The following is a 15249-nucleotide window of genomic DNA, read 5'->3' on the forward strand; positions in this document are numbered from 1 at the left end:
TCGATCGCGACAAAATTATAAATTATAAATTATGTGATAGATGAAACTGTATAATTTACATTTTTTAAATATATATTGTAACAGTTACATAATCATTACAAATTTATTTTAATAGAAATTTGGATGGCATAAAATTTTAATACCCTGTAAAAACGTTTATTGTAAATTATCATAATAAAGTTTAGTATATTGATATTGACAATTAGACAGATAGACAATTTACTTATAATAAATCGATAAAAACTGCAATGCCCAATAATCATCAAAGGAATATTTTATATTATCATAATGAACTATTAATAAAATAATTCTTTATATAATTATAAGTACATATTGTGAGTAATCATACACGTACTTATGCATAACAATAATACACCACACGTAATTTAAAAATCTGATTTATCATATTTTAGACTACTGTTCAATATTAAAGATGTTTTAATTAAGTTGTCTTGCATAAAATGTTATGAAATAGCATAAAATTGATGGTATCATGAAAAATAAACATTAGGTGAATGATAGACAACAATAGAAAGTAGACCAATAGATACGTGTTATTTATCCACGGTGGAACTACGAGTGAAGGGGAGGGGACTGAACACTGGACTTCATCGGTGCAAGACACAGCTGCCACTACAAAAGCCAAGCACACAGACGAATGGACATCAGTTGATTATTCCGTTCAAAACAAAAAACAATATGAATAGAATATTACTCGTGACGTTCGTGGTCGGGTTGTGCGCCTTCGCATTAGCAACGAAAACGCAGGATGAAAAAAAATCTGCGTCCGAAGATGGAAAAACACAAGGCAAGAGAGGCATTTTCGATACCGGCTATGGTTACGGCTCCGGCGGTTTCGGTCACGAGCTGACCGGTCACGACTACCACCACGAACCACAAGTGCTATCCAAGACTATCATCAAAGAGGTCGCCCAACCATACCCAGTCGAGGTCGAAAAACACGTACCGTACCCGGTAAAGGTCGAAGTACCCGTCGACCGTCCATATCCCGTGCACGTGCCCAAGCCTTATCCCGTGCACGTCGACAAGCCTGTCCCGTACGAGGTCAAAGTGAAGGTTCCACAACCGTACACCGTCTACAAGCACGTCCCTTACGAAGTCAAGGTACCCGTCGACAAACCGTACACCGTTCACGTGCCCAAGCCGTACACCGTTTACGTCGAGAAGCGCGTTCCTTACGAGGTTACCAAGCACGTGCCTTACACAGTCAAAGTGCCCGTCGACAAGCCGTACACCGTGCACGTGCCCGTCGAAAAGCACGTCCCTTACACCGTCGAAAAGCCCGTACCATACCCGGTCAAAGTTCCGGTCGACCGTCCATACCCAGTGACCGTTGAAAAGCACGTACCGTATCCCGTCGACAAACCAGTACCGTACACGGTCGAGAAACCAGTGCCGTACCACGTCAAAGTTCCTGTTAAAGTCGAAGTCCCTGTACCATACGAAGTGCCACACCACCACCATCATGAAGAACATTCGTACGTCGATCACGGAAGCCACAGTTATTAACAAGATCTCGAGGATCCTAATTAAAATTTTGTAAAATGTAATATAACAATATAATGCAAACGAATTGATTTAACTATTGTACCTGTTCATGCCTACGCTTATACATACATCGTATATCACATGTATTTATTTCGTAGAATAAAACAATTTTTTTTTACCTTATTCGATTTTTATTATAATTTGTTCTCACTGGTTAGCAATTTTGGTGTGTTACGGAGTATCTAATAACAATAATCAATAATTTAGTTATTTAGTATATATGTTTATAGGTGTATCTAAAAGCGAGTATTTCAACTCTGGTTAATACACTTTCTGCAGGTATATTATGAGTGGTGGTGTGCAATTACATCACTATTGATTTCAAATTTATTTTTTCTCTTTTTTACTGGCGATGTGAATGCGTAATTTACAATAATACATGGTACTATATTGATTTTTTTTAAACATGCGGAAAACAAATTTTCCGAGTAGATAGGTCATAACTATATATCAGCTCGTCATTAATTTTTTGTCCACATGGTTTTGAAAACGTAACTGAAATTTGATATAACATGATCCAATATATTTGTAGCTCATCAGTTATAAAATTATTATTATTAACGCATTTTCTGTCGCTAATGCAATTTACAATAGCAACCAACATTCGAGGAAGTTATTTTGTATACGTTCTCTCTCGACGAGATTTTAATAACGCGATAAACCCGTCAGGATTCATTTTCATTTATATTAGATATATTAATATATATTATTTTATAATAGGCGACCCAAATATCGTATTATATTATTATTATGTTAATATATTGCTATATAGTTTGTTTTTTTTCGATTTATTTATAACACACCCATAGTATTAACCATTCTACTAGTTTTTGCGTTTATTTAAAAATGAATATATCACAGCAAACATCACATACCAAAATAAAAATTATTCATCTCCTAAATCATGTATTTTGAAAAAAAAATATTAATAATTAATAAAGTTAGAAGACATTACATGTGCAGGTTGCAGCACTTGCGGAAACTCGTCTATATTAGTCGCATACTTGCCCCATAAACGATTTAATTCCCGTCGAAACCAAAACGATGCCTAACAAGTCCTGTAACTTTGTAGGTATTACGATAATTATAATAATATTATTACATATTATTATAATTATGTTTAAATCGGGTGCAGTGTGTACGATTGTTTTATATGTATATCGCGATGCATAACATGTAATTAGTAATTACCGAACAAATAATTCAGACCGTTTCGACATATTTTTCGACGACGTCCACAATAATAATAATAATATACACTCATGTAATAGTACCTATTATAATACCCACTGCAACACTATAACATATTTTATAACGCCATCGCATCCGATTATAATCTCGCGAAAACTACTATTATATAATGTTGAGCTTGGTCTGTGTACGAAATAATAAGAAAATAATAATATACGATCGTGTGTGCACGTGAGAATAACACGGAATATAATGATATACGACTGACAACTCTGCAGTAGGTACCTACATTATAATATGCATACATTGTGCGTGTGCACACATTGTATACTTCTATGTGCACCAGTGCAGTGGAGCAGTGACCGCCGTTGACCGGTTCCACTCTACTTAGCGCGATGCCGTGATAAACTTTACCGCTTTCGGAGACTCGGCAAGACAAACGAAGTAAGAAACTGCAAGAAATTCAATAATTGTAATAGTAATTTACTAGCAATATAGATAATCACATTAATAAATACGTACAATATAAGGCCCATCATTGATAATATCCTATTATCGGTAAAGTTAAAGTAGGTATCAATTTTGTACTTGAAAAATAAAATAAACATTTTTATTTATATTTCTTAGTATGTTATTTTTTCAAGATACAGTATAAAAAAAAAAAGTTAAATTTAAAAAAATATATAAAATAAATACATTTATGTATAAAAATAGCAATATTTGTACAACCAGGTTCATATTACATGCTATAGAATATAAACTATAGAAACTTTAAGTTGTTTAGGTTATTAATTGATAATATTTAAATAGATTTTTTGATCTTTGATAAGATATTTAAAGTAAATAATTTCAATTCGATTTGGAACTTTATTAAATCAAAACTACTGGTTTTGCGTAAATTTACCGTTTTTCCTAAATTTTTTTTTTATTTTCTTAGAAAATCTTGAAAAATACTAATAATTTTTTTACCTCTTCAAAGTAAAAATAGATCTAATTCACTACCAAAAACGACACCCAAATTTGAAAATCAAAGAATTTTTTTAACTATTTTTTTTGTATTCTATACTAATACATCATTGTAAGATTTTCATTTATCGTTAAAAACTTAAAATGGAAATTATGTACTTTAGTATATTACATCAGTCGAATATTAAACATAGCGATACTGTAAGATAAATACTCATGTTTGTAACTAGATAAGAAAAAGTAGAAAGAAAAAAAAACATTACTCCCAAAACCACAATTTAAAAAAAAGTTAAAAAACAAGTCCCTAAAAATATTATTTATTATATTATGACGTGTACAACTGCAAATATTAAAATTGAAAATCGTACGATTACGGTTTTGTTCTTGCTGTACAAGGTCATTGTTCAGTCTTGAGTTGTGTCAGTCATTAGGACTTTTTTTTTTTTTTTGTGAGAAGAGTTAATTTAAGATATTTTTAGAAAATTTTTGTTTTAGTAATATGCATTTAAATAGCATGATATAAATTTTGAAAACTGAATTATTTATTTACGCATTAACCCTAGATTATTTTAAATAATACATAATTGGTTATTTGGTTTTTCTGAACGCAAATTGTTCATATTTAATTTATTGTTTTCTGTAGCTCGGAGAGAGAAAACAAAAACTGCATTAACATCATCTTTATCAATCTTAAACATTTTTAGTAATAAATATAAGCAATTATTAGATAACCACGTGTTGTTTAATTTATAGCAGTTGCGATTGCAATTCATTAGGTTTTAGTAATGTCAACATAAAAATAAAATGCTTTATATATATTTTTTTTTTAAACCATATTTTAATTATTATCATGTAATATTATTAACTATTTTACTCGAAAGAGATCAAGGTAAATACAATTTTAATAATAATGATAGTAAAAATAATTCCCGATTTAAAATTTAGAAATCTGAATTTGGATTTTAAAAAATGTATTTTATTTTTTTAATTCTCTTCCCATTCATATTTATTTCACTGCAGCGTGACCAAAAGTTCTAGTTATCTATTTACATCGTAAAATATTATATTCATCTATTATTCTATATAATACGTGGACTTTATCATCATTTTCGGTAGTTCTCGTTAAAATAAAATTCTTTTAACTTCGTAACTACATATACTTCGTGCTAGCGGTAGGTATATTAAACCAACGGACGGTTTTTACTCCATTACCCATGCGACCGGATCTAAACAGGTCACATCCAGGTTATAAGTTCTTGGAATTTTGTCAGTTCCTCCGGCTAAAGTGACCCTGTGATGGAAATTCTTTGGATATAAATTCAAATATTTGAAAAAGGTATATAGACTATGAAATACTAAATAGTAACATACGATATTATATAGGTTATCTGCTTATGCAGACGACCATGAAATCCATTATGCAATGCATATAAAGACATTAATGATCGATACATACATATGTATAGTTTGTAAGTTAAAATTTAAAACAAATATAATTTAGTACCTCTTGCTGAACAGACGAAATTAGATCACAACCTGATATTTTGGAAATGCGTTTAAGAATATTATAGTAAGTCAAAATAAATTCGATTTATTCTACGTACATTGGTTAAACATGATATAGTTATTTTTAAATAACGAAGCTATTATTTAGTCAAGACCATTGAGTGATTTTTGGATGGTTGAGAGAAAGATTGATTAAAAACCATGTATTATTAAATATATAAGCAATTTTGAATTTTTTAAATATATAAAAATATTTAAATCCACATAAGATACTGATATTTTTCAAATAAACTGATATAGTTTCATTCTAATAGTTGAAACAATTATTAAAAGTTCAAATCAAAATTATTATTTTTTTTTTTTATATAATTATTGTCATAATGCTAGATAAAAAAAGAATATTTAAAAAATGAAGTAAACGAGGTAGGTTGTTAGACTAACTTTTTATTTTTCAACATACTCCTATAGGTTAATTAGATTATTTATAATAATGTCATTAAAAGTTCATATCTATTTACTTCTACGTAGTTAACTATTTTAAGCAATCATGACGTCGACCGCGGTGATTGCTGTCATCCATCGATCAATGATCACATTCAAATATAAAATCAAATTTTTGTCAATTTTTAGTATATATTGCGAAATTATACTTACTCAAAAACATTATGTTCAACGAATATGTTGTTATCGATATTATTAAAAAAGTCAACTCTATAGAACGATGTAAGATAAAATATTATGTTCGTAAGACTGCAGACCGAGACGAATCCGTTCACGGTGTGTGGTGGATGGGACGCCTCCGAACGTCGAGAGTAAAATCTACAATAATAATATGCTTATTATCGTATTGCGGGCGCGTGCGCCAAATTACGTAAGAAAAAGAATACATTAAAATTAAAAATTCTTCGCCCGCGTTTACACTGAATGGTCAAGTGTGCTTCGCGGGCGCAGCGACCGCGTCCAAACCTGGTCATATAGTCTTGTTGCACATCTGAGATCATAGATGAGATAATAATATTATTATTATTTCATTTTTAACAAAAATTTATTATTTCAGGTCCCACGCATCATTAATATTATAACTATTATTAACACTGTCTTCATCATAATAAAATAAGTATCGTATATTGTATTGTACGCGCGTTTTATTTAATTTCGAACAATTTGCATGATTCTAACTACGCGCGATTTACGCAATTTTATGACGAATTAACCCAACATAAAAGATTTCGTCTCGTAACGTTTTCGTTTCGGTCGGGGAGTGTTCGTGAAAACAATACAAAACGTCGTGAAACACGAAGAAATACAAGGTACGAGAAGTTGGCACTACTAAGTACCTACATATTTAGGCATTTGTTGATATTTGATGAAATTTGTTGGAAAAGTATAAAAAAAAGCTATAAAACTTTCAAATTGTCGGTGCGCCAACATGATCAATAAATCACTATTGTTGAAATTAAAATTTAGAATAATAATTGTCCAACAATACAATTTACAAATTCAATGTTTTCGGGCTGTGCTGGAAACTTACGCAACTTATGTAAAATACAAAACTTATGTAATTTTTGTGACTCTGCACAACATATCCGCGATTAAGCGAGACGAACTGTGCACTTCCAACTCTTATAAAAGATCTAATAATTGTATATCTGAGTATATTAAAAAAAATAAATAAAATTGGATTTATCGAATGTTTAACATTATTTTGTAGATTCAAAATTTATTAAATTGTTTAATTTTGTTATCGTTTATTGTAGTTATAAATTATAATAGTTAATAACATACTGTAATAGTTACATAGCATCAGTTATTATATTATAGTTCGGATATCGTAAATACGTTAACTCCATGAAAATGTCTGATGTAGTTCCCTATTCTTTAATTTACTACCACTATGTATGGTCGTCTTTAAGCTATTATCTGTGCTCAAAAACGCTGAACAAAAGCATTGCTCAATACGTTAGTAGTGTAGTAAATTTATTAAGTAGCTTAATTTGTCAAAATATTAATATATAGTAGGACATACCTTATTTATAATATTACAGTATACGTAATAATTATCGATTGAATATATTTTATAGTAAAATACTGTGAATATACAATGTATATAATTACAAAGAAATCGAATTTAATTGTTTTATAAATAATTAACGTTATCGTATTATAGGGGCGTCATTCATTTGGGCGAATAACCCAAAATTTACCTGAGTAGAGCATATATCGTTTTGCGAGAAATTAACCGATCGTTTAGGTGAATTTATAAATTATTGAGTAATATGGAAATAACATACCTACCTATACAATAATTTTTATATATTTACTACAACTAAATATTATTTTGGCTGATTGATGGTAACTATTATAGTGTCAAAACTAATTTACAAATATACATTCAAATTATGGAAAGAATATCAAACCGGAAAATTCGCTATAATAAATTATAAACAAATGAGTATGAGATACCATAATGATAAAAAAAAAAAAAAATAGTTAAAATAATAAATATAAAATAATGAATTATGTGACAATATAATACATTTTTCCTAAAAAAAAATTCTCTAAAAATGAGAAAGAAACGTATATTTTCCCAAACGATATGCTATTTTGAGTTATTCGCCCTAATGAAAGCCGCCCTATTATAGTCATTACTCATTATAATAGGTTGATTTTTAATCACAGAAAAATAACAACAATGAAGCCTCTCTGCGGGTGATTTAAACAGCAGCAATAAAATATAAATCCATGCAATAATCATCAGCGCATTGAATTATTATATACCTACATACTATGTATAATGAACATATATATATATATATATATATGTGTGTGTATATGTTGTATCTTGATGATTTTATAATCGCGTTAGATATCGTATTTTATAACAATAATAATATATATCATTATTATTGTACATATGAAATATTATAACCGTGACTTGGCCAAGAGATGCATAAGAAAACCTGTCCTTCTCTAGGTTACTGACCGGCTTTGCTCCTAAATCACTGAATAATGAATAATAAAAAAATAAACGTGATATCGTTTTTCTTTGAATGTAATATCGTTCTCGTTTACTCATATATATTTTAAAAGTATTATTATATAAAAAGAAAAAATATATTAATGATGTAATTTTTTTTACTACATTAATATTTAATTTTAGACTGTAAAGGATAATAATGAGATGATTACAAAGTTTGTAGTACAAACAATATTTTTTTATATTTAGATAGGTATTTTAAAAAAAAATCGTTGGCTACTACAAAAAAAAAAAAAAAAATAGAAAAAAAATGTAATAAATAAATTACCCTGAATAGCAAAAGAATTATTAAAGGAGTTAAAACTTATTGTAACAGAAGGTAAGTATTTTTTAATAAAATTGTTATACAGTGGCAGTAGTCTAAAAATAGCAGACGTGTCTATATTGTGATAATTCCGATATAGAATTGAAAAATATGAAAAAATATTTCATGAATCGAGATTTTGCCTATCGCTCGTCTTTTATTATTGGAATGATAGAAAATATGAACAATAATCACTATTATAATATCATAATACATTATACTTAATAATTAATGAATACATTTATATTTTATTGCGAGTAAAAAAACTTTTTTTGAAATTAATTTAATCACCTATTTATTTATAAATTTAGCTGAATTTTATAATTTTAAGAATATTTCATAAGTTTATATTTTTATAATAATTTTCTTTATCTTTGCATCATGTAGGATAAATATAATATACATAGTATCCCTCTATCTCGGATCTCGTCAAAAATTATTTTGATTTAATTTGTTTCTAATTTTTTTGAAGTATTACGATCTCGAAAAATAATCACTTTATTAGAACTACACAATAGTCTTGAAATTCCGGTTTACCATATTATGAGACACCTGTTGGAGGTTGGCATGTAGAAAATATCTGAAATGCAACGGATGAAAACCGCAAATCGTAAACCGTACTTTTTAGTACGATAAAACAAATCCAGATATGTGAGTTTTTAAGCGACTCTCAATACCCTGCAGGCCACTCTGCAGACATCATATAATAATATATTATATTTATATGTCTCATACTATTATGTATATCCAAGTAATCGTATTTGACGGATAACTTGAATTACGTATTATTATATTACACGATTAATGCAATAACGTAATGTTTATTATTATTATATTATATTATGTGAGATTTAGACGGTTTATTTTAATTACATCTACATACATGCTTATGTGTTTGTGAGTGTGCTATGGCCTATGAATGCTACAGATGTCCATTGGATCGATGTGGGAACATTAATATAGTAATGACTAATGAATAACACGCGTTACGAATAAATGAGTCGTAACTGGATCGCGTTCCGAGAAAGTAGACTTAACCGGGAGCCGTCGAGCAAAGAAAACGACCGCGGTATATTGCTAGGAGAAGGGAGTGATCCAAACATGGTCCCCACCCTCACGGCGCGGTCGGAGAGGTACAAAACGGACGGGTTCAGCTCATCAGCAGTCAGTATTGGTCCGGGCCGGAGCTGGAACGAGCAGCGAACAACACACTTGACGATACGCGTATAATATATAAAATTTAACATTTGTTTATATTTATAGCGCGGCCTGCTACCACGATGAGAGGTCTCCTGTACACGGTGTGTGTATTCGGACTGTGCGCCTACGCGCTGGCCAACGACGATGACGTTAAGAATGCTCCAGCAAACGATGACAAAAAGTCGTCCGGAGACAACACTCAGACCAAGAGGAGCCTGTTCGACACCGGTTACGGATACGGTTCGAGTTACGGTTACGACGTAGGCGTCGGTGGCGACGATTACCATGGTCACGGGCACGTGCTGTCCAAGACCATCATCAAGGAGGTGGCACACCCGTACCCCGTACCCGTTGAAAAGCACGTGCCATACCCAGTGAAGGTAGCTGTGCCCGTCGACCGCCCGTACCCAGTGCACGTGCCAAAACCTTACCCAGTGCACGTCGAGAAACCAGTGCCTTACCCCGTCAAGGTAGCGGTGCCACAGCCGTACCCGGTGGTCAAGGAGATCCCGGTACCAGTCAAGGTGCCCGTCGACCGCCCGTACCCCGTGCACGTGCCCAAGCCATACCCAGTGTACGTAGAAAAGAACGTCCCGTATCCAGTGGAGAAGCACGTCCCGTATCCCGTCAAGGTGCCTGTCGACCGCCCATACCCAGTGCACGTACCCGTCGAGAAGCACGTCCCATACCCCGTCGAGAAGCCAGTGCCCTACCCAGTCAAGGTGCCCGTCGACCGCCCGTACCCTGTAACAGTCGAGAAACACATACCGTATCCAGTCGAAAAGCCCGTCCCATACCCGGTCGTCAAGCACGTTCCATACCCGGTCAAAGTTCCTGTGAAAGTCGAAGTCCCGGTACCGTACCCAGTCAAGAGCCACGACCACGATCACGAACATCACGACTACCACAGCAGCTATTAACTGAACGAACACAACATTTATCGCATCGAAACGATTTTATGAAACCGGAAAATGGTTACCACTAATTTGTTAAATACTATTATTTAATTTTAATTTTTTTTTTTACTTTGTAAATATTAAGATATTTTTATAATATAAATATACTTCCTATTTTATTATCTTTATACGAAATTAATTTTAATTAAATAACGGAATTAAAAACATTTTCTCTCAACTTTGACTGTTACTGACTAAGATCTTTTTTTTTACGACCTTAAACTAACTTTTATTTTTGTATATATTAAACTTTTATTTCCGACCCCCTGTCAACCTGTACCATAATTAGCTATATTATCCTCTTTATAGCGATGTGAAAAAAAATAAGCTCTACAAAAGACGCTGTCGAGGAACGACAATATTATAAAAAATTATGTATAATGTAGTATGAATAAAGTTTATTTTCTTTGACATTGTGTGTTGTTCTTTTCTAGACAATATTTTTATAAAGACGGTTTAACAGCAAAAAAAACAAACAAACTAACAAACGATAACCGACAATAACCAAAACGGTTTGGATAGGTTTTAGCGATTTCGATCGAGAAGCGTGCCATATCGTGTGCTCGACTACGAGCGGTTAATAAATATTATTACCATTATTGTGTACACATAGGTACTGTTGTGTACAGTATCTCCATGCACAATAACGACCTAAACGACACGTAAATATTGTTGTATTATCGCTGCTAAGCTTATTCGCGCTCGTACCGTACGTCACCGGTGGTAGTCATTATTGATATGCCCCAAACGACGATTTAGGTACCTAATAATAATATTAATATTTCTGTCGTTACAATACGCAAAAATCCGTTCGAACGGACTATACGCCATGAGTACGTGATATTATATTATAATTTATTGTAGATTGTAATATCGGTCGCAAACGATGGTTTTCCCGAAAACCATGTTTGTGTGTGTGTGTATTGCACGAATTTAAATGCCCAAAACCTTTCCCGGGCGGCAGTGTCGAAACCGTAATCGTCATTGCGTAATGCCCGCACGGTGGAAAATCCGATTATTGCGATATTATGATGATATTCACACATTTGCAATAGGTAATTGAAATCGTGTGAAGCACGCGCGTCCCACGTGTGCAGCCACCCCTGCGAACGTGATATTTATGACGTTATATTGTGCGCTACGCGTTTCGATTTAAAACGAGATAATTTGTCGTCCATTCTCCGGTCGTTTTATTTTTTTGTTCAACGCCAAAACAGTATAATAACAATAAAAACATCGTAAATAATTATTATAATAGGTACTCCATACGTAGTGTTATTATAAAATCAGTTTTGTATTTGATTTGATTGTTTTCAATTTGTCCGGGTCCTCGTCGATTCATTTTCTATTCGTGTAAAAACTCCTATTGTGATCGATTTATTTTTTATTGTTTTCAACGGTCGACATGTACTTAATACTCCATGAACGTTGCAATATATAATAAATATTATAACGAACAGTAAAAATATTCATTAACGGTGTCTACGTTAAGCCATAAAAATATTGTCAAGACTTTTTTGTGTATAAATAATCAACAAACAAATCAATCGTTTCGTGTGTGGTGGGCTTAGGGAAGACGACTGACGGAAAAATATTCTGCGAAGAACATTTGAGTTTTTCGCGCGCCAGCTCTACACAAAAAACACACAGTCAAAAATCTTAAACAAATCACTGTAAATATTATGATCGATCGTGGACGATAAGTTAGTAATATTTATAATTTTTTATATATTATTATATCATTAGGCGCCGTAATGATCGATCCAGGAAGACAATATTTATTTTATTGGACAGCGTCGCACGTACGGTTATGCGATGTCGGCGGCTGCAGCCTCGGGCGAGTTCGAGTTTTATTTTATTCTCGTCGAAGAGATTACGTAGTGCGCACGCTAACGTCATTTACATAACTTAATCGGGTATATAATAATATTATTATGTTGTAGTTGGTGTTATATCGCTCACCGGACCGGGACCAGGTCGCGTCGTGTTTTCACGGTATTTTGTATGTGTACCGTACTGCGTACCTATTAATACCGCGATGCTGGATGTCCGGAATATTCAAATATTAAGGAGGTTATTAAAATATTGATTTAGATATTTTTTTCTTAATTTTCAAAAATTTTCTCGCTGGAAACTTGTATCAGAATGTGCAAGATCAAATATGGGTTGTATAAATAGGTACTATAGTATACAATATCGGATTTAACTAGAAAGACTTTAAAAATCTTAGGTTGACGACTCAGATTTTTTTATCATGTAAAGAAATAATTAATACTGTTGAATAATGATTAAGAAAAAATTGTTTTAAAATGTTATCCGCAAGTCGCAACTGTTTATTCTAGACTCTAGAGTATAAAATCTAACTGACTTGGATACCAACTCGATTTAATAAAACGCATAAGTCATGAGGTACATAGATGAAATATTTTCTTTTTTTAAAACCCTATTCATTATTCCGATGATCAAACAACAACAAATAATTAATTAGTGCATTATACGTAAAGTTTTTATAATTATTAATTTGTATTTTTATAAAAGACTTTTTATATTAGTAGTCCCACCCGGGCATCTCAATACTTAGGATCCAATACTGATAATATTTATGTAAGTATATATTCAGACCGCAATTTCAAAGTGATCCGTGTACTTTAAAATACGCCCAAAACATTGCAATGACCGTTCGTATGGCGTGAACGGGTTGTGTGGTTATGTGCAAATATATACATAATAATATATTAATATAATATCCGTGAGCAATCGGAGCGACTCGATTATTATTATTATTATTATTATTATTATTAATATTATTACTTATTATTACTTATTAGGGTCAAAACGTTAGTTTTTGCGTGCAACGCACACGAAGTTGCGCAATGATCTATCCGGATTTTTTTTTTTTCGTTACCGGTGACCGAAGACGTACCGACAATAATTATTATGCCCCCACAATATAATAAAAATAACGCGTGATTTGCTCTGACAGATAGTTGATGGAATTTCAAAATGCTTAATTCGTGTTTTCCTAATAATTAGGTTATACCTACGCAGCTCATCCAAAACAATTAACATACTTTATATGTGGAGCATTATATCTGCGTAATGACAGAATACTGAGACGGAAAAGTATTAATATTCAACTATGGAAAACGACGCTGACATCCAACCAATACCACAATTTCTGCTTATTTTGTCTATCTGTATGTAAGAACGAATACCTACTCATGCGCGGGTTTCATAATTTCAGAAAAATAAACTCGAGTAGAGAATAATAACTAAAACATTCATGAAATGTGAATCTCTTCAACCTTATTTGTTATTCATCATAGTTAAGACATTTTCGGATTTCACTTTTTGCTGATTACTATCCGTTCTACTGATGTGGACTCATAGTACCTATAGTATGTGTCTGTCTAAACAAGTTATACCTACTTCGCATACTCCCGAATCTCTTTTAACTGTAATGTTTTGTTATTTGAAGAAATTTCTAAGATATATTATAATATTATTAACTGTCATATAATTGTATAATAGATTTAAAATCTCACGTCACGGAATTAAAATATTTACACAAAAAATATCATTATTTTACAATAATTATATTTGCGGGAAACATTTTATAGTTAAAATCTTTATAATATTGTTTAAGCCCCGCTGGATACCTACGATAAAGTGCCGAAATAATACACAATATCTCATTGTTGTTGGGTTTATTTTTACGAAATGTAATAAATTATCACTGTTTATATTCACCCAAAAATTTACTTTCATTAAAAAATGCTAACGAATATTAGAGCTTAAAATTAAATTATAAACTTTATTTTTTATTCCAAATTTATCAAAATATATTATTCTTAAAAAAATCAAATAAAGAATTAAATAGTTTGAAAACTCAATCAAAATAACGAAATTACATTACATAGAAACAAAGTTTTACACATTTTTAGATATGAACGTAATATCATAATAAATACAATAATATAGTCGTCCAAACAACATAATATAGGTACTATTTTTTCATGAAAATAAATAATTTGTCTAGTATATTATCTGTATCTAATAATTTGTATCTATCATTATTAAAAATAACTTGATAAAAATACAATATTTATTTATTTTTAAATTTATTTTGTACTTTAATTGGATTTTATATGCTGAAAAGTTAATCATTCTCCATAATGTTATTATGAAATCAGAAATAGTTAACTAAATAAAACTAAAATATATTTTCTAACAAGTATTACAAATTATTGAAGCGTTTAATAATAATTAATAATTTAATTATAATAATAATTATTATTATTATTATTATTATTTATTTGATACGTTTAAACTTTTACATTTATAAATTGCATTTTTTCCAGAGCTAGAAAACGTTATGATTATAACGTTATATTTGAAAAAAAAAACGATTGAAATTTATAAACATAATTATAACGAAAACGATAAACATAAATAATTAAATAACACAAAACAAAATATAACGATTAACAAAATATATAATTTCATCAAACACAACATAG

General features: G+C 31.1%; 1 protein-coding gene and 1 long non-coding RNA gene across 2 annotated transcripts; both read left to right on the plus strand.

The window, feature by feature from the left end:
• The first annotated feature begins 660 nt into the window (after positions 1-660).
• LOC112599643 (repetitive proline-rich cell wall protein 2-like) lies at positions 661-10832 on the plus strand. The gene is made up of 2 exons (XM_025346630.1): positions 661-1425; positions 10100-10832. The coding sequence occupies exons 1-2, from the start codon at positions 700-702 to the stop codon at positions 10691-10693; spliced, it is 1320 nt and encodes a 439-aa protein (XP_025202415.1). The 5' UTR covers positions 661-699; the 3' UTR covers positions 10694-10832.
• Positions 10833-12037: 1205 nt separating this feature from the next.
• On the plus strand, positions 12038-12924 carry LOC112599768. Its single transcript, XR_003114965.1, has 3 exons — positions 12038-12402; positions 12476-12609; positions 12673-12924. It is a non-coding gene; the product is annotated as an uncharacterized LOC112599768 (long non-coding RNA).
• The last annotated feature ends 2325 nt before the right edge of the window (positions 12925-15249 follow it).

Source organism: Melanaphis sacchari, unplaced genomic scaffold (genome assembly GCF_002803265.2).
Source record: "Melanaphis sacchari strain LSU unplaced genomic scaffold, SCAv2.0 Contig54_pilon_pilon, whole genome shotgun sequence".
Lineage (NCBI taxonomy): Eukaryota > Metazoa > Arthropoda > Insecta > Hemiptera > Aphididae > Melanaphis > Melanaphis sacchari.

Excerpts from the sequence above, each read along its gene's own strand:
- LOC112599643 (XM_025346630.1), top strand. The coding sequence starts at position 700 with ATGAATAGAATATTACTCGTGACGTTCGTGGTCGGGTTGTGCGCCTTC. Across the intron at positions 1,426-10,099 it reads AGAAACCAGTGCCGTACCAC|GTGGCACACCCGTACCCCGT; the intron begins GTCAAAGTTCCT and ends ATCATCAAGGAG.